General features: G+C 45.0%; 1 protein-coding gene across 1 annotated transcript in view; it reads left to right on the forward strand.

Moving 5' to 3' along the window:
• Positions 1 to 18,418, forward strand: part of DPT (dermatopontin) — a 29,053-nt gene extending 10,635 nt beyond the window's left edge. Inside the window, exons 3-4 of the mRNA XM_054044411.1 lie at positions 10,613 to 10,720; positions 16,632 to 18,418. Of these exons, the coding sequence (XP_053900386.1) occupies positions 10,613 to 10,720; positions 16,632 to 16,698 (175 nt within the window). The 3' untranslated portion in view covers positions 16,699 to 18,418. The remainder of the gene's footprint in view (positions 1 to 10,612; positions 10,721 to 16,631) is intronic.
• Positions 18,419 to 23,268: the final 4,850 nt, after the last annotated feature.

The following is a 23,268-nucleotide window of genomic DNA, read 5'->3' on the forward strand; positions in this document are numbered from 1 at the left end:
ATGTATGCAGTTACTGTAGTTGCCTCATGGACAATGTGGGAGTCACAAGAAAATGTGTTTCACACTACCAAAATGTTTGTGAATCCCTGATTTACTCTCATCTAAATCAAAACGAGCCCTTCACTGTATCTCAGTGCAGGGAGATTTCTAAGGAAAACTAATAGGAGCCAGAGATTCACAGAGTAGTTTGAGAATTAAGATGTTCTTATCTCATTTGTCTGACCCCCTTTCCCACTCAAAATGTTTTCATGCCCGTTTCTGCATCTTCTCTTGCAAATCTATAAGCAATATATCTATCGCTCATATTTTGGGTTTTACTTTAGACTGCATATGTGTTTCACCTGAAGGAGAAAATGATCAATTATCCTACCCCAATGCTCCTCATGCAATGAAAAGTTCCTTCCTAAGAGACAGAGTCTTCCCAATATACAGTGGGCCGGCACACAACTTGTTAGAATCTTTCCAACTTCTCAGCGTAAATATAAAGTTCATTTATCTTTCACTTCTTCAGATGATAGATACTACTTATTAGAACACTTTTTTAAGGCACCATTATATAACTAAGACCCATGCTTAAGTGCTTTGCTGAACAGGGGTGGACTTAAGCACATGCTTAACATTGAACATATGTTCTCAGCACTAACTCCCAGGGAAACTCCTCTATACGCACCCCTTTGCAAGCTACAACAGTAGCCTGTTCCAGTCTCAGATTTTTGAACTTGATATTTTTTGGGAGTTCTTGTTTTTTTCCTACCATGATAAGCCTTGTTCTTGAATTCCATGGATTTCTACCATACCGAAGATTGTTAAATTAATTACAGGAGAGGGAAAAAACACAATACTCTACCTGCCCGGGGAAATGCTACAAAAGTAAAATACGTCGGGTGGTGGGGGACCAGGTGTCCGCCATCTCTCTGGAAGGAACCAAATGTAATCTAATTGGAAAGGCAACAAATCCCTTGCAGATGTGGACACGTCATTACTAAATAACCCCATTAGACCTCATATTTTTCTTTTCGTAGGGTAATTGAAAAACTTGACTCGATGCTCTCAAAAGCAAACACATGTCACCAGAGCAGCCGAAAGTCTGCATAGACTGTTTATGATTGTTTCCCTTCTCCAAACAACCAGCATTGTTGAGTGCCAGAAGGTCTGGCTTGCGCTGTGGCTGCTTTCTCTCTCAGTTAGATAGTCTAGGCAACTACACCATTTTCCAAGCGTTTACAGTTTATTGGCCCTAAAGGAAGTGTCTGTTTCCTTTATCCAAGCTGCCATCAAAACCATATTATAATCCATGGGAGCTTTAACTGACACCTCTGAGATTATGAGCAATGCAGTTACAGAGTCAGAAAAGTAACTGCAGAATTGGAAACCCATATTTATACTCTCAATACCTTCCGGTTGAATGTGGTCATTTTAAGGCAAAAGTGAAGTTTTGTTGCTGACATATACCCCAGGGAATACAACCTGACGAATTCAGTCTCCATGGCTATCAGTTAGCCACCTTGCAAGAGATCCTAATTCATTTAAGGTTGAAAAACTACCTACCGCTATTTCAGTCCTTTCCCTTTGCAGAATGGACAGCAGCTCCCAGATCACACAGAGATTTGCATCATGCCAGCGTCTACAGGCCTTCAGCTGAGATCGTGGCGCATTGTCAGACACTGTGCATATACATGATAAGACATAGTTCCTGCGCCAAAGAATTTGTAGTCTAACTAGACAAGAGAGGGGAAGGAGAGGTGAAGTGATTTGCCTACAGCCACCCAGCAGAACTGGGGATACAGCCCAGGACTCCTGATGCCCCAGTCCAGTGTCCCATCCATGCTGCCCCCATGAAAGGCTCACTGCCTTTGCAGCAGCTCCAGGCACCTTGTAGCTCTTGAAGCCTTAGCAGCCTTCCTCTCTTGGGGCTCTACTAAAATCATGCACTAGGCTAGAGCCTCTCCTGCAGCATTACTAAAAGGAGACCTCCCTTCACTTTTCAACACAGGCTGCTTACTAGGAGGGGATACCCATAATTCCCAACTCCAAAAGTATGAAAATCTTCCTCTCTATTAAACAAGCAATTAACTCCCATGTGCTGCAAACATGCCACATGAAGCCATCACCACCGGTAATACAAAATTCCCCTTAGCGAAACCACATTCTTTACACAACTACAAACGGCACCTGAAGCAACATGGCCATCTGTGGGCCACTGCTTATCCTGAGAGATCACAGGTATAAGGTCCATGTGAAATAGAAGGCCGCAGCTTTTGGTCACGGCTCCATTGGAGGAAGTGCTGCATGATGATGAGCAAAGACCAGGTTAAAAAGCAGCTTCTCATCTCACTGGCCATATGGTTGTATAATAAATCTGCAATTTACAAGCAAGATAAGGCATCGTTAGCAATACAGCCACTATTGGGGAGGGGGGAAGGGGCACAGTGGATAGAGCTGTAGAGTGTGAGTCAAGGGCATAAGAACATAAGAACGGCCATACTGGGTCAGACCAAGGTCCATCTAGCCCAGTATCCTGTCTTCCAACAGTGACCAATGCCAGGTGTCCCGGAGGCAATGAACGGAATGGGTAATCATCAAGTGATCCATCCCCTGTCGCCCATTCCCAGCTTCTGGCAAATAGAGGCTAGGGACACCATCCCTGCCCATCCTGGCTAATAGCCATTGATGGACCTATCCTCCATGAATTTATCTAATTCTTTTTTGAACCCTGTTGTAGTCTTGGCCTTCACAACATCCTCTGGCAAGGAGTTCCACAAGTTTGATTATGTGTTTTGTGAAAAAATACTTCCTTTTGTTTGTTTTAAACCTGCTGCCTATTAATTTCATTTGGTGACCCTTAGTTCTTGTGTTGTGAGAAGGAGTAAATAACACTTCCTTATCTACTTTCTCTACACCAGTCATGATTTTATAGACCTCTATCATATCCCCCCTTAGTTGTCTTTTTTTCCAAGCTGAAAAGTCCCAGTTTTATTAATCTCTCCTCATATGGCAGATGCTCTATACCCCTAATCATTTTTGTTGCCCTTTTCTGAACCTTTTCCAATTCCAATATATCTTTTTTTGAGATGGGGCGACCACATTGGCATGCAGTATTCAAGATGTGGGCATACCATGGATTTATATAGAGGCAATATGATATTTTCTGTCTTATTATCTATCCCTTTCTTAATGATTCCCAATATTCTGTTAGCCTTTTTGACTGCCCCTGCACACTGAGTGGATGTTTTCAGAGAACTATCCACAATGACTCCAAGATCTCTTTCGTGAGTGGTAACAGTGCAAGAGGATGCCACAACATCATCTGGAAGGAGGGGCCCAACTATGGGATTGTTTCCCTCTGTTCCAGTTGGATGTTCTCCTTCCCTGAGACTTTCATCCTCCTCAACAGCACAGAGGCTGTCAGACCGGGGATGGGACTGTTTTACTGTGTCTCAGAAAGTCTCATCTATGTACCTCTCTGTCTCCCTTAGCTTCTCCAGCTCAGCCACCCTGGTTTCCAAAGCCCGTACATGGTCTCTGAGGGCCCAGCGCTCCTTGCACCGAATGCACACATATGCCACCTGCCCATAGGGCAGGTAATCATACATGCTGCATGGGGTGCAATAAACTGGATCGCCCCCACTCTGTAGCTGCACTTCTGCCTGCATTCTCTTTTACTCCTGAAGTTAATTCCTTTGCTGAAGTTTTGTTTTTATCAGGGGGTGTTTTTTGGCTTAAGTTTAAAGAATGGTAAGTGTATCTAGCCCCCCTTCACACTCCCTCTCTGTAAACTCCCTCGCAAAACTCCCCTGTTAGCCGCTTCTGTTCGCTAGCTCCTCTGGTCACTTAGGAGCAGGCTTTTCAAAGGATTTTAAAGGACCCTCACTTACATTCCCTGCTTATATTAACTGACTCTGCCATGAAATCTCTGTGTGAGTTTAGGTGAGTCATTTAAATTCTCTTGGCCTAATTTTCAAAGATGCTGAGTACCTGCAGCTCCCATTGACTTTGCTGGGTTTGTGGGTGCTCAGTACTTCTGAAAATCAGGCCACCACGGCCATAGTTTCCTCATCTGTAAAATAGACATAATGCTACTGACCCACCTTGCGAAACTGCTCTGAGATCGTGGCTGAGACATGTTAGTAATTATTGTTTATTATTACAGACCTCTCCCTGGGTTGAATAAAATAACGTTACCTGTATTATTAACCTCTTATGCATTTATTCTTCCCCAGGGAGAACAAAATCCTCCTTCCAAACTAAAATAAAAATCATGTTAAAGATGCAGAGTCTTTAAAGACGTCTTTTATGCAACACATATCCTGGCCCACCCTAACACTTGAAGAATTTAAGTCATGATACACCAAAAACAACCAAACAAAACTCTAGGAAAAATCTACATGCCAACATTAAGGACAAAGAGAAAATCCATTACAAAATATATATTAATGTATTCCTGCCATGTTTCACACACACACACACACACACAAACTGACGCCTGCTTTTCTTTTGTGCATTTACATTCAAACCCATTCCTGGAGACGGATTCCACCCCCCATCAGCTGAACAAGCACAACCAGGACAGTGGAACTTTCAAGTTTCACCCCCAGGGGTGTGTTCTGCTCTGCTAATGTGCCTCAGCACTGACTGAAAAGGAGATGGTCGTTTACATTTATATCCTTGGCCTTGCTTCTGAGACTGCTGCCAAGAAGCAGTGATGCAGACACCTGTTCACTAGGCCCTGGACTGAGACCACGGAGTTACTCCACATAGGCCATTGTACAACATTTAGATGGTAATAACTTAGATTCACTACCAGCCTGGTCTGGACTTAAAGTAGCAACCTCCAGCAGTGGTGAAAGGCTCCGGATCCATTACCAATCACATATGCCAGTCAGCTCAGTTTAAGAGATTTTTAGCCATTTACGTACATGACGTCTGTGTTTCTGGGAAAAAGACCTGGGTATTGAAAAGGACCAGTAGTAACATGCAGAGCACGATCTCTCTGTGTTTTGGCTCCCAAACTCCAAAAAGGGGTGAAAGACAAAGTGAAGATGATAGCACATCGCCCAGCAATAGGATTAATTATTTGCATCTCCTTCTAAAGGATAGCATGCAATCAGGCTGACCTTGAGACATATAGGCTTACGGGAAGAGTTACATAAACGAGCACAGCTAACGTCAAAGAAAATAGAATTAGACAGACAGACCACAAAGATCTAAGTGACCTTGAACCATGCTGTCCTAGCCCTATTTATAGCATTCCTCTCCAGAACAAAAGGGGCTCAGGAGCATCTGTATTCATAATAAAGCAAAACTCAAAGGCTCCAGTCTACATCCCATTAGTTTTGGTAGACTCAAGGGGCTTGATTCTCATTTACTCCATTCCCATATTTGGGGCAGGAAGTGTGGAATGGGGAAGGGCAAAAGTAGCTTTAGATGACCTTTGCACTCCCCACATTCCGATGTGGTGCAAGGACCTGCCTAGCCCATAGTGTAAGTTAGAGCAACCTCAGGGATGTTCTTTCACTCAGCTTCCCAGGGCCAGTTATGGACTCTGGGTGTAGAGAATAGTTATTGTGTGGTGTGTTGTGGCCTCGCCCCTGACGTGCCCATTCCACCTCCTGTACTGGAGCCTGGGAACAGGGACAGTATTGTGCTCTTATTCCAGCTCTACACCAGCTGGGGAGACCTCCTGCATGGGGATATCCTCAGGGGGCTGTTTACATCTACTCAGGGGCTCCTTTATACTGCTAGAGTGGCTTACTGTAAGAGTCCTTACTGTAAGTGAAAATCAGGCCCTAGATAAGATAGTAACATAAATAGTCAAGCTGATTTGCCCATGTTGCGAAGTCTCTGATGTTGCTTAAAATAATACATATTTAGGGCTTCTGATTTTTGGTTTTAACCAATAAATACTGATAAAACACCCCTGACACAAAAAGAGAAAAAATAAAAAATGGGTATTTATCCAGTAAACCCCAAACTCCACATCCTGAAATGATGGTATCTAAGAGCTTATCTACACAGAGCAGGAATGCAGACTATGAGGGTGTGATTTTGAAAGCGCACTAACGTGTTGCGCATTAATTCCTCTGAGTAAACCCCACTGGTGTGACTAAAGGTTCCCTCGTGTGCTTTAACATAGTTCTGGTTGGAACCTTTCAGAGAGATTACTTATTACAGCATGTACTACTGTAATGAGTAACATATGGGTAGGATAGGAGGTGGAATGGGCATGTCAAGGCCAAGGCCAGAGCGTGCTACACATGACTATTCTCTGCTGCCAGGGTCCATAATGGGCCAGGAGAAGCTCAGTGCAAGACAGAACATTGATGCAAGATACATGAGAATTGGAAAAGGTACAGAGAAGGTCAACAAAAATGATTAGGGGTACGGAGGAGATGGCATGGGATGGATAACTCAATAATTGCCCTGTTCTGTTCATTCCCTCTTGGAAGACAGGATACTGGGCTAGATACACCATTGGTCTGACCCAGTATGGCCGTTCTTATGGTCTTATGTGATATACATTGCTTATTACAATACATTCAAAGAGCCCGAAAAATCCCCAATGTTTGGACATCTACATAAAACTCACAAATTGTTAAAAATTCCCTGCCAATGATATTAATAAACCCTGAAAAACAGAAGCCCTAGATATATATTTTAAGAGCGTGAAGGCAGATGTATCCAAAGCAGAAATAATATAGTGCCAGCTATCAATCACAATAATACTCCAACTGAGTTTGCCTCAGTTTAGAGGGTCGCAAACATAGTCTAAGACAAGTTGCCATCTCACTTGGGAACGACTGAAAAGAGATTTTGCCACGTATGCCGCACTTGTATTTGGGATGGATCAGTGTTCACATCACACTCCCTGTCATTACCTGGCCCAAGCTGGGGAAGCTAATGATCCAACCAGCGGACCAAATTCGGCCATGAATCCTAGTCACGTGAGTAGGATTGCCAATTTCTAATCGTACAAAACCAAACACCTACACCCCGCCCCTGCCCCCCCACTTCTCCAAGGCCCCGCCCCTGCTCGCTCCATCCCGCCTCCCAACATTGCTCACTCTCCCCCACCTGCACTCACTTTCACCGGCCTGGGGTTGGGGACTGGGAGGGGGGAGAGGGCTCTGGCTGGGGGTGCAGGCTCTGGGGTGGGCCTGGGGATGAGGAGTTTGGGGTTCAGAAGGGGGCTCCAGGCTGGGGCGAGGGGTTGGAGTTTGAGGGGGGTTGCGGGGTGTGGGCTCCAGGAGGGAGTTTGGGTGTGGGAGGGGACTCCGGGCTGAGACAGGGGTGTGGGGTCCTGGCGGCACTTACTGCCGCTCCCAGGAAGCAGCTGCTAGGTCCCTGAGGCCGCTAGTTGCATCAGTGAGGCTCCATGCGCTGTGGCTGCCCCTGTACCTGCAGTGTGCCGCCACCCCGCAGCTCCCATTGGTCACAGTTCCCAGCCAATGGGAGCTGGTCAGCCGGCACTCAGGGCACGGACAACGCATGGAGCCTTCCTGGCTGCCCATGCACATAAAGGCTGTAGGGATCTGGTGGCTGCTTCTGGGAGCCACGCAGAGCTAGGGCAGGCAAAGAGTCTGCCTTAACCCCGGGCCCCTACTGTACCACCGACTGGACTTTTAATGGCCTGGTCAGCAGTGCCAACTGGAGCCACTAGGGTCACTTTTTGACCAGGCGTTCAGGTCAAAAACCAGATGCCTGGCAACCCAACACTTGAGGCACATTGTGCATATGCGAAGAAGACAACTCTGGGCCTGATCCAGATCTCTTCAGGGATCTCAGTGGGAGTTGGATTGAGGCCTATCACACAAATTCTCTCATCCGCAGAGGACATCTCTGTCTCCTTCCTACTATCAGAAAACCCAGCTCAGTATCATCCATTCCCCTGGCTGTGTTATTCCTCCCTTCAGACAGGGTTTTTTTTTTTTTTTTTAAATATTGTTAATATCAGGGTTGGAAGGGACCTCAGGAGGTCATCTAGTCCAACCCCCTGCTCAAAGCAGGACCAATCCCCAGACAGATTTTTGCCCCAGATCCCTAAATGGCCCCCTCAAGGATTGAACTCACAACCCTGAGTTTAGCAGGCCAATGATCAAACCACTGAGCTTTCCCTCCCTCTCCCCCAGTTGTCTGCAGCAGTTGCCTGTATCAGTGATGAAATGTTGTTGTATGTGGATCATCACTTAACAACACAGCACCACAGAGACTGGGTTGATCGCCAGCCCCCTGACTGGCACGCTGACATGGATGCTGTTACACAGACCTGATCACACACTTCTCAGATAAGACCAGGCAGTGATGCACTCATGCTGCAATCACTAATTTTAGGGTTACCATATCTCATAAATAAAAAAAGAGGACCCTCCACGGGCCCTGGCCCCGCCCATTTCCCCACCCATAGCCCCGCCCCAACTCCGCCACTTCCCCACTCTAACTCCGCCCCTCCTCCCTTCCACTCCCAGCCAGGGGGAAAGGGCTGCCCCAGTGCTACCGGCTTCAGGGTTTGCCGGGCAGCCCCCAGACCCTGCGCCCCCAGCCGGCGCTTCCCCAGTGCAGTTGGTGCCCGGGAGGGGAAGCGCCCAGCCGGGGGCGCAGGGTCTGGAGGCTGCCCGGCAAACCGTGAACCCGGTAGCGCTCGGGCTTTGGGCAGCCCCTATGCCTCCGGACCCTGTGCCCCCAGCCGGGCACTTCCCCTCCCGGGCTCCGGCGACGCAGGGTCCAGAGGCACGGAGGCTGCCCGAAGCCGGTAGCGCTCGGGCAGCCCGGCTCTTAAACAGAGCCGAAGAGTCGGGGAAGAGCAGAGCCGCCATTTTCCCGGACATGTTTGGCTTTTTGGCAATTCCCCCCGGACGGGGGTTTGAGTGCCGAAAAGCCAGACATGTCCGGGAAAAAGAGGACGTATGGTAACCCTACTAATTTGTTTGATGATGGTGTATGGTTAGGGGATAGGTCGGTGGCAGAAGAATGCCTGTGGGGTAAAAAGGAATCAGCTCCTGATGCCTTTAAGGTCTTAAACAGCAGCATCAGAATTCTAACCTGATTCTTATTTTCATTTGCCCGGGAATAATATTTGGTCAACTGTGATGTTGCACTGGATGGTCTTTTCCTTTCATTTTCAAGAGCAGAAAATGACCTGTAATTAAGTCACATCTGCTATGTACAGAGAAAATAAACAGCTCAATAGTATGGTAAACAAAGTAATGTAAAATGCATTTAATTATACAGCCATTGGTGGTAATTCCAGAGAATTTTCACAGAAACAGTTCTGGTATAAAACAGCCTAAGATAATATGTAAATATGATCTTTTTGAAAAATCAGAAACATTTGCCTTAAAATATTCTTTCAGTTTCTGATAGTTCCCATAGTTACAGGTTAGGGACCTGATTCACCAAAACACTTAAGCATAAGATTAATCTTTAACACGTAAGTACAGTAATCCCAATAATACTATCCCTATTCAGCAGAACATTCAAGGATGTGCTTAAATCCCATTGACTTTAATAGGCTTCAAGTGCATAGTTGAGTGCTTTGCTGAATAGGGAGGGGGCTATTTGTGTGTGTAAGAATGTCCTCAAGGACTTTGCTGAATTGGGGCCTAGATCAGGGAACTGGGAGTTAGAACTCCTGGGGTGAAGTCCTGCTCCTATTAAAGTCAGGGGTAGTTTTGCATTGACTTTGATGGGGACAGAATTTCCTCCTGAAACCTGATTCATCACTATGTTACTCCAGATTCACGTTGATATAACTCAATTTACACCTGCATAAACCCAGTGATCAATCCAGCCTCTTATCTCCATTGCCAACCTCGACCAGAGTCTTGATGGATGACCTTGGGCAAGCTGCCTACCCGCTCTGTGCCTCTGTTTATTCATCTGTAAAATGGGAATAATACTACTTGCCTACATCCCAGGAGGTTTGCTTGTAACTATTATTTAATTAATGTTTGCAGAAGCACTTTGAGATCCTTGGATAAATTACACTGTACACATTTAATCCAGATCATTCTCTCTTAAAGCGTGACTACAAACCAGGAGGAAAGAGAAGAAAGAGGAACACAATAGCTGTTATGTTCATACGTATAAGTCATAAATGGAGACATGGTTGTATTTATAAAAACAACAAGGAGTCTGGTGGCACCTTAAAGACTAACAGATTTATTTGGGCATAAGCTTTCGTGAGTAAAAACCTCACTTCTTCGGATGGTTGCATTTGTTTGACTTGGCAATATTTAGGACACTTTGCCATAGTAAACCAAACAAACTGATACTGGGAAAGTGAAAATACTTGCAACAGAAACAGAAGAAATAGACCGGCATTACATTCTTGTTCAGATAGCAGCAACTCTGGGAGAAAGGCCATGTTTAATAATCAGACCTGCTCTACACAAGCTAAATTCTTTGTAACTACCCAAAGGATTCCAAGAACAAATTGCATGCAAGAGAAACAAAACCATGTTATGTGTAGGGCTCTGCATTATTATGTTGTCAATGGATAAGAACTTTCAAAGAAATAGAGGTGAAGATTCTGGCACTTGATCTGCACTCAGTCAATTCTTTTTCATTCCTTGTTTCTTCCAAAAGGTAAATTGTGTTTTCTTTTCCCTTGACAAAGTATGACAACAGAACAGCCAGGACACTATGGAGAAGATATGGACATGATGATGTACGCTTATGATCATTACATCCGGGGAGCAACTACTACTTTCTCTGCTGTGGACAGGTTTGCTTTTTGCTTTGTGTTGTTATTGGAAGTGGGAGAAAAAGTGGGTATTTCCCCCCCATCTGGAATATAGGATTGCCATACTGGATCAAACGATGGTCCATCAAATGCACTATCCCTCATCTGGGTAAGTCCTCATGCACCTGGGTAATTGTTATGGGCTGTACATGGGGGAGGGGAGGAATACCCCCCTATCCCCAGTGGTAATCAGCTTAGATGAGATTTGATTAGTAGGCATAGCTACAAGTGTTATTAGCAGTGGGCCTCAGCCAAAAAGTTCACATGTGGATCTGTGCTCCCCCCAGATTTACTGGTGTTTGGATCTAGAGTTTTGGCTCTGGCCTAGCTCTAGATACTGTTGTTTATAAAATTATCCAGATCTTTAAAATTCCAGCTTGACTATCCCATACCCCTGGAAGGACAGAGGTGCTCATTTCAGCACACCCTTCATGAAGGCAACTGGGGAGACAGCAGGTGTATAGAGCGCTTGGCGTTGCCCTCAGGCCACACAGGACTGCCAAATGCTGCAAACTCTATGCGGAGAGGTGGAGACACATCTACTGCTCCTTCTGCTCACTTGCATGCTCAGTCTGTGTGCGCCACCCTGCATCAGCCGCAGGTGATCCACATCAGATGTATGCTGCTTCCTGACAAATTAGAAGCCCCTTTCAGGGTGGAGTCCTGAAGGATACAATGCCCTCAATCCCCTTACACTGGCATCAATTGCCATAGCCACAGAGCCCCTGAAGACTGCATTTGCCATCTTTAGCTTGATTAAAGTAGACAGTTGCTAGGTGCTATCATTGGGGGTACAAGGAGAAGAGGACTGGGACTCCCCTTCCACTCCCAACCCCCAAACCCTGTCATAACAGTAGATATATCCCCTCTGAAACCTCACAGCAGTCCTAATATAACACCACCCCCAGCTTTTATATATGGTGATTGTACGATTATTTTCTCTGACCCAGTGAGTAGAGCCTAGTGCTGGTGGCTGGCTGCTGGTTGGAACTCCTTTAAGCAGTGTGCCAACAGGGACAGATTGGTCTGACCCTGTACAGTAATTTCCATATTCTTATCGACATGACTTCAGATTATTCCCCATGCTTGAAACCAATTCTTACAATTTACAGTCATGTAAAAGGGACTGTGATAAATGAAGTGGGGGGAGGGTAGCTCCCTTTAATGGACACCCCTCAGCCTTGACTGGGACTAAAATGCCTGTGTTTGTGAACATTCAGGGAACTGACATTAACAATTTGAGGGGATTTCAATTACATGTTTTTCCATATGCAAAGAGCAACACTATATATTCCATCTAAAATTGTTTTCCTTTGTCTAAAATAAAAGTAACAGAAAGGAACAAAAGTAAAGTCTTCATGAGAGAAGACAGACAGTACGTGCATCTCCTCTGTTCAGGGTGATGCATAAATACATGAGTTACGCACACAGGGAGAGTTCTTAGTAATTTAAAGGGTGCAGAATATAAAAAGCAAAGGCACAACATCTTAGCTACATACACAATCATAATGTGACTGAATAGCCCCATCCCTTCAATAACTTAAAAGTGGATTGGGCCAAACACTGATGAATATTCTGTCCCATACATCAAGCTGGCTCATTAGTGTAAGAACTCATTCACAAACAGCTTAATGAATCAGAAGCTGGGTTTTAGGTAGAAGGACACACAAAAAAGGGAAACCCTATTAATCTACTGCGGATTTGGATGGGGGTCTGCAAAAGCGGACTGTAGAACCTGTTGTGTTTCATAAGGCCCAATATGGAGTGGTTTAAAATAGAGAATTTTACCTATAATGGGCCTGATTCTTCCACCCCTTTGACACAACGTAAATGCAGAATAACTTCACTGAAATCAGTGATATAAAACAAGGTGTAAGTGAGCAACTTCAGGCCCTGTATTTTGAAGCATGCTGCAAAGTCAGGCACAGAGAATTAAGGGTAATGAAATATAACACCGATTTCTTTCCAGAGAATGAGTTAATTACTTTGTATTAATCATGCCAGACCATTATTTATCATTAGCATTTGTTACCACCTTATGAGCAGGGTTCTGTGTACAATGAGATTATACAGGCATGCAAATGGATATCATTGGTCTGCTTTTGAAATTGCTGCATTATTGTGCTCCAAAATCTTCACCTTAAAATAAATTATCCACTCTAGCCATCATGGTTGCAGAGATAACCTTCAAAATGTGAACCTAATGTAGAACAATGCAGTGCCCAGTTAACTATTTCACTGCTGGATATTTTAGCAGCGACACCAAGTCAATTTGCTAACCCACCATTACGGGATACCGTTGTAGATACTGAGTTGGGGTGTACTGAGGCAGCCAGTTGTTGCCAAGAGTGGCTGGAAAGAGGAGAGTTAGGGGTTCAAACACTTTTCCCGCCCACCCAAATTTACAGTGGGAGGAAAAGAAGACATGCCTTGGCCACAGTGACCTTCCCAGCTCCCTGGCAGCAAACCAGGGACTCCCCCTGGCCAAGGTTGTCGGCACAATGCCACGGGAGTCGTAGATTTGCAGAAATGATAATAAATTCCCAGGCTTTTACGGTCCCAGAAATGATAGTTTCTGACAAAATTGCATGGGGCTGATGATTGCTTACTGGCAACCTTGTAGCACAAATTATTCCTACCAGAGGCAGGACTAACCGATGCAAGAGACAGGCAGTTGGATCAGAGGTGCCTAGTCTCCCTTGCGGTAGAGAAGACAAGACTCCAAGATCATGGCTACTCTAGTTTTTTCCCTTTAGCATGTCCCACTGCTGCTATCCCCAGTGATAGTAGCAGTGGGAGCACTAGTGTAGACGAGGCGCTGGCTCCTGGTTGGAACACCTTTGAGCAGGGTTCGATGACATGGTGCTTAAAATGCCAGCTACATCCAGGAGCCCCCTGTCCCACCATCACTATCACTGGTGGAGCTGAACCTATGATAGCAGCAGTGGGGGATTTTAGAGAAAAAAGGGCTAATGTAACACAGCCTGGGAATCTTTAGGGAGGTAGCTGGACACAGACAGACCTTGCTGTTTATTCCAGCTCTCTAGTTGCCAGAATGACTAATCCAGGTTGTTCTGCCAAGTGCCACCAGTCCAGGTCTCCCTAAATCCTGGTTTGGAATCTGCGGTCATGGAGTGGGCCGTGATTATACTGTAGGGTGTACACGTTAAAATGCATGAAGCATGCCCTCCTCGGCAATCCTTGTGGGAACCCAGCAGGTTTTGGCAGTGCAAGTGGCGGGACACAAAAGTCACTCCCAGGCACAGCTTTTCTGGAGCATGCCTTATACGAAGTTCAATAATTTGGTATACAGAGATTTTTGTCATCTGTTCTTCTGTGTCTTTGCTTGAGTGAACTGAATAGTGAGAAATCTCTTAACTGCTATGAGAATCATCATTAAAGACACATTGGCATTCAGCTACCTGTGTGGTAAGTGCAATAGAACTGCCTAGGAAGACACTGACTACCCAGATAGATTAGCTAAACTATCAGGTGTTTTAGGCTCCCAATTAGGTTTTGTATAACAACAACAAAAAATCTAATCTAATAGGATTAGAAACAGTGTACATTTTTAATTTAATTGGAAACAGGTTATCTGAGGATTTAAATATTTCCCTGAAGTGTTAGAAACCCGAATACAACAGAACTAGGTACATGAGAACCACAGAGTGAAAGTGACCAGTAAAGCTTTGCTTCCTAATTAAGCGTATGTCTACACTGCAAAAACAGGTGTGTTCTTAACTCAGGTTAAGACACAGAAACTCAGCTTTAACTCAGGTTAGAGGAGCCTGGGATTGAATTTGAGTGGCTGACTTGCGTTAGAAGCCAAGTTGCTATGTCCTCACTGCTACTTTAACCTGAGTTAGCTAACCTGAGCTAAGAACACACCTTTTTTTTACAAGGTACCCTAAGAGAAATGCAAGAGATTAAACAAACAGCACACAGGGTACAAAGTAAGCCCAGAATCATAGATGCCGATTCCATGGGTGCTCCGGGGCTGGAGCACCCATGGAAAAAAAATAGTGAATGCTCAGCACCCACCAGCCATCCGCCGATCAACTGTTCGGTGGTGGGCAGGGGGCGCTGGGGGCAGGAGGCAGAGCACCCACCCAGAAAAATGAAAGTCGGCGCCTGTGCCTTGAACAGTCCCAAATAAAGTTGATGGGCCTTAAAATTAAGTTTGTTTGATGGATTGAGGTCTAAATTAATGTTTCAAAAACTCTGTTTTAATATCATAGATAGTATTATTAATACATGAAGTAAAGAACATTTATTTTAAAGGCGCTTGATTTTTATCTTGACAATGTCTCTTAATGGCAAAGTTACTGTATCTGAGCTTTTGAGTTTAGAGCCTCCATTACAACAGGTGCTAATTTAAGAGACCATAATTTTGAGCTGTAAAACCTTGTTGAAGCATGAGGTACCTGTATCTCTGGGTATCCAAGCGACCACAGGAGTAACACATCTGTGATCAGCACGCATATAACAGCCTTCAACTACCTGAAGGGGGGTTCCAAAGAGGATGGAGCTCGGCTGTTCTCAGTGGTGGCAGATGACAGAACAAGGAGCAATGGTCTCAAGTTGCAGTGGGGGAGGTCCAGGTTGGATATCAGGAAAAACTATTTCACTAGGAGGGTGGTGAAACACTGGAATGCGTTACCTAGGGAGGTGGTGGAGTCTCCTTCCTTGGAGGTTTTTAAGGCCCGGCTTGACAAAGCCCTGGCTGGGATGATTTAGCTGGGAATTGGTCCTGCTTTGAGCAGGGGGTTGGACTAGATGACCTCTTGAGGTCCCTTCCAACTCTGATATTCTATGATTCTATGATGATTTCTTAAATTGAATCTAAAAATAAGTTTGGCATTATATTAGCCCTTGGCAACATACATGTCAGCAAACAACAATCAAAACTAGCTAGCCATGCAAAAATCTCAAAAAAAGATTAAACCCTGCTGGTTAATGTGAGAGACACACTGTTCTAAATAACACTCCATTAAAATGTGGAAAACTACCATAATAATATGTACAGTAAATTAAAACTGAACTGAAAGGACTTTTACTTATAGAGAGTCCAGGGGGCAAAATTTTTCTCTCATGTACTCCAGTGTAAGTCAAGAGTGACTCAGCTGAAGTCAATCGAGTCACATCCCAGCAAATGTGAGATCAGTATCTGTCTTCCATTCTCTACAGCACCTCCTGTCTTTCCTGAATGCGTAGAGGCATGCTCCGTATGGGGCTGCCAGCAGAAGACAGAGACTGTGCATGATCTGGGAAGGAAATCTCTCCTTTGCCTGGACTAGCTCTCACAACATTACCAACCCAGTGTTCAGACTCAAGCTCAGACAATTAGCTGTATCAGAGCTTCTGGAAACCTCCAAACTTTGGAGAGCCACTCATTACTAATTTAAATCACAGTTGCCATCTGCCAATATTTTACTCTACATCTGAATTCTTTAGTTACCCAGTACCATATGACAGCTGAAGCCAACCAACCCATTTCATGTACCGCAGATTACAGAGTGACTCATCACCTGACCAGTGACTTTTGATCCTAACCAGCCTGGCTTTTCTCCTCTAGTCACTGTTTTGAAGCTTACTGGAGATAAATCATGATCAAAAGTTGATATCTTCTGATGGGTAATTCAGTAGCCTTATGCTCTTAAGTTTGTCAGGGGGCAGGGCAGGCCATTTTTAATCTTCTGAAATATTCAGCTGCCTTCCGTAATGTAACAGCACAGCAGGTAACACTTGGAGGAAAACTGATTGGGCTAGTGGCAGACAGAGTTTGCTAGCTGGAGGCACCTTTAGTGCAAAGTTGGTCTCATTTGTATAATTTTGTCCTCTGTGGTTGCCCTCGCCTCATTAATGTCTATCTCTTGTCTCTCTTCCCCCGCAGGGATCGTCAGTGGAAGTTCATCATCTGCAGGATGACAGACTTTGACTGTCAATTTCAAAACCTTTAGACATACTGCCTATACCAAACTTGGAGAGGCTGGGGTGGGTGGGAAAGGGGCAATTAAACTCACAAAGAGAGCATCAAGCAGCACCAGCTGGCTGCTGAAGTTACAGTTCTTCTCCTTTGCCTGTGGAGCTGTTAACCACAGTACCAGCCTACGGCACCTTTTAGTCTAGTAACATGATTGCAGCTGCAACCTCGGAGGACGCCCTTGAACGTTATGTGTGGCTGCATCTCACAGCTAAAATGCTTATGATATACACACATTTTATTAGCAGTTTATTTCTTTTTGTATTTATCCACTTCGCACTTGTGCAACATTATTTTGCGTTGCGCCTTTGTGTCAAATGCCTCCCGTCCCTGAACCACTGCACACAAGGTTAAAATACAGTAGAAGCTCTCCCGTGTGCACTTTATTACTATTTCACGCCTTCTAGTTGGCACACAATCCCCACTGGTCTCTCCCCCTTTCCCAGCGTTTAATAACTGAGACTGTGCTGCAGAGAGATTTCACATTGCCAGGATCTTGGCACTGTCCATATTGGGGATTTGCCCCAATTCCAGCCATTGGTGTAACTGCACTAGTGCAAATCCTTTGCGTGGACAGGCAAAGCCACTATTTGCATTAGAAGAATTTACCCCTGTTTGAAATCAGAGTCACCAGTGCAAACAGCAGCTTCATCTGTTTATATTAGGAGCCTGAATCTCCTTTAAACTTAGGGTATACCTACACTTCGAGCTGGGGCTGTGATTTCCCAGCTTGAGAAGACATACTGGTGCTAGCTCTGATCCAGATAGCGGGCTAAAAATAGAGCGTAGCAGCAGCAATGTAGGCTGTTAGAGGGTCAGAATCCCGGATGTTCCTAGTCCACATCAGAGTCCATGCGGCTACGACTTCTAGATTGGCCATGCTCGCTAGATTAAAGCTGGTGTGAGTGTGCCCATACCAGCTCCAGTCGCAACCTCCAAGTTCAGTGTAGACATAGCCTCAGAGTGATGTTTGGAAATGTTCACTTTCAAGTGTTCGTTTTCCCTTCCCCATGTAATCGGCAGTCCATGAGCCTACCAGATTTCAAGAGTGTCGCTCAAAAGGACACTTGTGCAGTTGCAGTCCATCCAAATGACCTTCTGATGACTTCTGCCAGAAAGGTCAAATATGGGATTTTTTACACTCATGCCTGGTCTACACTGGGGGGGGGGGGTCGATGTAAGATACGCAGCTTCAGCTATGGGAATACCATAGCTGAAGTTGACATATCTTATTCCAACTTAACTCCCGTCCTCACAGTGCAGGATCGATGGCCGCAGCTCCCCTGTCGACTCCGCTACCACCGCTCACTCCGGTGGAGTTCTGGAATTGACAGGGAGCGCGTTCAGGGATCGATATATCGCGTCTTAACGCGACACAATATATCGATTCCAGATAAATCAATTGCTACCCGCCAATACGGCGGGTAGTCTGGATGTACCCTTAGAGACATTTAGGGCTTGAGCCTTCGCCAAATGAAATCAACAACAAAGTTCCCACCGTCTTCAGTGGCACATGATCAGGCCCATAATGAAGACGTGCACCAAACTCAAGATTCTAAGATCAAGAGAAACACAGACATGAATGGAGTCAATCATTCAGTTACCCCATCACAAGCATCTCTCTTATACTAGGTATCTACTAGCATACTATGAAATGTTATAATTAAAACATTTGTCAAATAAATGAATTAAGTACATTTTGCGATGTGGTAGCCTGGGTCTCTTTTAACCTCCTTGTTCACTTAACTCACTAATCTGCCAAAAACCCAATCATTCACAGAGCGCATCACCATAATTAGTGAGGTTCTGTTCTAGCCAGTTACTAGGCCAAATAATAAGGAACAGAGGGAAAATGAAATTTGAGAGGCACAGGAAAGGGAGAGAAGATTTTAGCTGACATTGGAAGAGATGGAGAGTTGATGAAACGAAGAGTGTAATGCACAAAAGGCACTGCAGAGGAAAAGGCCCTCACACCAGAGTAGTGATGGGAAAGGATATGGAGTTAAATAAAACTCATAGAATTCTTGGTCCTCCACATGAAGATCTCTCCTTGAGAGACACCTGTTACTCTCATTTATGTCAGCCCTCCTTCTGGCCACCTTTGTCTGTCTTGTCTATTTAAATTATAAATTATTTGGGGCAGTGACTGCCTCTTACTATGTGTATGTACAACACCTAGCATAATTAGGTCCTGTGCTTGTGGCCCCCTCTTAAGTATTTCTGTACTACAAATCATCATCATCTCAATCTCCTACAGCTGTCTATAGTTACAGACATTTTAAATGGACACTAGCATCATACATTTGCAGATAAAAGGTTTGCAGAAGCCAGTGCAAAGAGTAAAATGAATCAATGTGCTGCATATAATACCTATCTCTCATATAGCGCTTTTCATCAGTAGATCTCTGTGATGGGGTGCCCACCCAACACAAGGCCTGGAGGAATTGAAGTGGCCAGGCAGGCCAGATGGCCCAGGCTGCACCTGAAGGAGACAGGGAACAGGCCATTAATTGGAAATGGGCTCAGCTGGGCAGGAACAGGAGGGCCTGTATAAAACCCAGGAGCTGTGAATAGCAAGGGGGTTGTAGGGAAGGGGTCTATAGTACAGGTGTTGGCTGCTTGCTATAGGGTCTCTGGGCTGGAACTCAGTGTGATGGGCCTGTGATCCCTACCAGCCACTGGGAAGTGGTGCAGGGCATTGGAGTGGATAGCTGGTCTGGAAGGTCTTTGACTGGCCTGGATAGGGAGGGCTTTAGTGACCTGGCTGGAGAGCCAAGTCACAAGCAGGAAGCTGCAGCTCTGGGAGTGAGAGGAGCTGCAGGGTGAAAGAGACGACAGGTAGCGATACTGCTAGAGGAGGGAAATGCCTGGCTGGAGCTAATCCTCAGAGCCATCAGGAGGAGGTGCCATGTACGATGAGTGGATCCCATGACAATCTCAAAGCACGCAAGAAAGGATGTTGATATCATTATTCCTGTTTTACAGATGGGGAAACTGAGGCACAGAGACAGGAAATTATTTACCCAGGGTCACACAGCAGACCAGTGGCATAGCCAGGAACACAGCCCAAGACTCCTGAGTCATACATAGTTCAGCGACCCACCCACTAGGCCATATTCTCCTTTCTTTTTTAAAAGCTTCTAACCTCTAGCCTGCCTCATGGCACTGACCTCCCTCTACGCTCCTGCCAGCTCCCTCTGTTTGTCTAGCATTTGGCTTCTTTCAATCACTTTGTGCAATGGCCCCCAAAGCCTTCTCTACTGGATTTCCGGCAGGTCTAGGACAGCCTAAAGATATTCAAAAATATATTGATCCTGATTTGATGCTGCCTTGTAGCGTGTGCAATCAGTTACACAAGTGCAAAATGAGGTTAAAACAGTGGCCCTGCAATCTGGCTAGTCCCAGCTGCTGGAATTGCCCCTTCGGGCAATGGTCATCCAGGTGAAAGACAGAGCATCCTAATGCTGAAGGCTGAACTGTTTGTCAGTTTAAGGCCGTTTTTGCTTCCTGCCTGGGTCTTGTTGTGCAGAAAGCAGTGTGGTCACACCCAGGAACGGAGTCTGTAGAACACTCTGGGGTTCTTTGGGATCAAAGGTGCTATGCAAATTAATGAATGAGGGAAGTTTAGGGTTTGTCTACATGGCACCGCAGTGCAAACTGGAGGGGTGTGATTTCTGGAGCACTCTGACGTGTTGTGCCCTAACTGCCCCAGGTAGACCCCACTGGTGCACTCTGACAGGTGCCCAGCGCACACGGATGTTGTCACATTTCACACAGGGCTATGTTAATGTGCAGTGGTGCCTTTTTAGAGAGTGCTAGTTGGGTCTACAAGGGGAAGTTAGAACGCAACAAAAACCACACACCCCCTAGCTCACATTGCTGGGCTGCATAGACAAGCTCTTAGTCTGGGATCTGGCTTCTAGTCCCAGCTCCACCACTAACTTTGCAGTGTGACCTTGGACAACTCACTTTAACATCTGTTAGAGCTGGTTGGGAATTTTCCAGAGAAACCGGGTTTCACTGGACAATGCTGATTTGTCAACCCCAAAATGTTTTGTGGAAATGAATCAGGTTTGACAAACTTCTGACAAATCAAAGGCAAGTGTCTGTTGCACATCTGCCCAGTTTCCTGCCAGTTGGCCTAGCGAGCTGCTAGGAAACCTGGGCTTCATAGGGCTGCAGACTGCCCTAGAACTGGGACCCCCGATGGCATCCCACCTGAGACCATGCAAGTTCTGGCAGCTGCTGACTGTAACTGATACGATTCTTTTCAGCTAGAGGGCTGCTTTTCAGTGGTGGGCAGCTGTGAAACTGAGAAGAATCATGCCAATATCAGTCAGCAGCTGCCTGGGTCTGGGGAGCATATTCTGTTTTGGAAACACCCTGTGCTGGTGTTTCCAAAACAAACATTTTAGAGAATTTCTAGTTCATGCGGAATTTTGATACATTGGTTTTGTTCTGAATGAGAATGAAACTAGATTTCAAAATGTCAATTTCCTGTGAACTGGAAGTTCTGAGTTTTAACCAGCTCTACTCTCTGCTTTTCATTTACCCCTGCTACAAAATGGGGATAATCAGACTTAGGTGTCCTACCTCAAGAGGGTTGTGAGAGGAATATTTACATATCTATAAAAATTATGGATGGATGGTGTTACCAATATGCAAGCTATTGTGTCACCACTTAGTTTGATGCCTTGCAGTAGCTGTGGGGAGGCAAAGTCATTGGTGGGAGAAAATTCACAGGACAACTCAGAGATACCATCTCTTATTATTACTTCTGCACAGGTTGTGTTCTTCTGTTTCTTGCTAGGGCACTGGTACAGACCGTGGATGACTAGAGCAGTGCATGAGGCACTGTCAAGGCTCTTCCTAGCTAGACTTCCTAGGGTAACTGATAAATTCTGAATGCTATCACACATTCCTCAGGGAGGGGAGAAATAACTTAAAAATGCTAGGAACCAGCAAAGATTCCTCCCCTTTCATAGCCAGGTTTTGTTCACAAGCCAAACACAGAGTCAGCTTCTCTGAAAGCCCAGTTGTCCCCATGTAATTGGGGGTCCTGTGTTTAAATAGGAGCCAATCACTAGTGGAGGTGGGTGGGATGGTTTCCTCTGTAGGACAGAGACTTTGGTAGAGGCGCAAAGTGTCTGGTAGTTCTGTGGGTCAGTGAGGGCATTTGTCATGGGAAAAATTCCTCGATGATCCATTCACCCCCATCTTCACAGACCAAAATGAGCATTCTTCTAACCACCTGCTGACAGGCCTTGAAATCTCCTCTCCTTGTGCAATGCCTCTCAGCTGTCCCTCCAGTTCCCCCTCCTCACCCACCCACAATAAGCTCACTGTGGGGTTATACCCACCTTGACCTCTTTTCTGTGTATACTTCAGGATTGAGATCCTGTGGCAACAGGGTCTTTGTTTCCAGCCATCCTTCTCCAGGACTAAAAAAGTCTTTGATGCATTCAGTATCCAGCTGTGGGAGGTGACAGAGAGTGTCTCTTATGGTATTGTTTTCACTGCAGAGATAACTCAAGTTATAGCTCAAATGTTGCCCATAACTCAAGTCCCATCCTCACTTTCAAACTCTTGGATATGGGTACATAAGAATGGCCACATTGGGTCAGACCAATGGTCCCTCTAGCCCAGTATCCTGTCTTCTGACAGTGGCCAGTGAGGGAATGAACAGAACAGTGATCACTTTAATTGAATTGTCTCATTAGAACTGACCCCTGACTTGGTAAGGCAACTCCCATCTTTTCATGTACTGTGTATATATATCTTCCTACTGTATTTTCCACTCCATGCATCTGATGAAGTGGGTTTTAGCCCACGAAAGCTTATGTTCAAATAAATGTGTTAGTCTCTAAGGTGCCACAAGTACTCCTCATTTGTTTTTAGTGATCATCAGGTGATCCCTCTCGTGCCTATTAATTTCATTTGGTGACCCCTAATTCTTGTGTTATGAGAAGGAGTAAATAACACTTCCTTATTTACCTGCTCTGCACCAGCCATGATTTTATAGACCTCTATCATATCCCCCCTTAATCATCTTTTTTCCAAGCTGAAAAGTCCCAGTTTTATTAATCTCTGCTCATATGAAAGCTGTTCCATCATACCCCTAATAATTTTTGTTGCCCTTTTCTGTACCTTTTCCAAATCCAATGTATTTTTCTTTTTGAGATGGCGTGACCAGATCTGCACACAGTTTTCAAGATGTGGGCATACCATGGATTTATATAGAAGCAATATGAGATTTTCTGTCTTATCTATCCCTTTCCTAATAGTTTCTACAATTTTGTTAGCTTTTTTGATTGCCACTGCACATTGAGTGGATGTTTTCAGAGAACTATCCACAGTGACTCCAAGATCCTTCTTGAGTGGTAACAGCTAATTTAGACCCCATCATTTTATTTGTACAGTTGGGATTATGTTTTCCAATGTGCATTACTTTGCATTTATCAACATTAAATTTCATCTACCATTTTGTTGCCCAGTCACCCAGTTTTGTGAGATCCCAAGAGAGATTTCAAAGCTTTGCATTCAGCTA

The sequence above is a fragment of the Malaclemys terrapin genome, chromosome 1 (genome assembly GCF_027887155.1).
Source record: "Malaclemys terrapin pileata isolate rMalTer1 chromosome 1, rMalTer1.hap1, whole genome shotgun sequence".
Lineage (NCBI taxonomy): Eukaryota > Metazoa > Chordata > Testudines > Emydidae > Malaclemys > Malaclemys terrapin.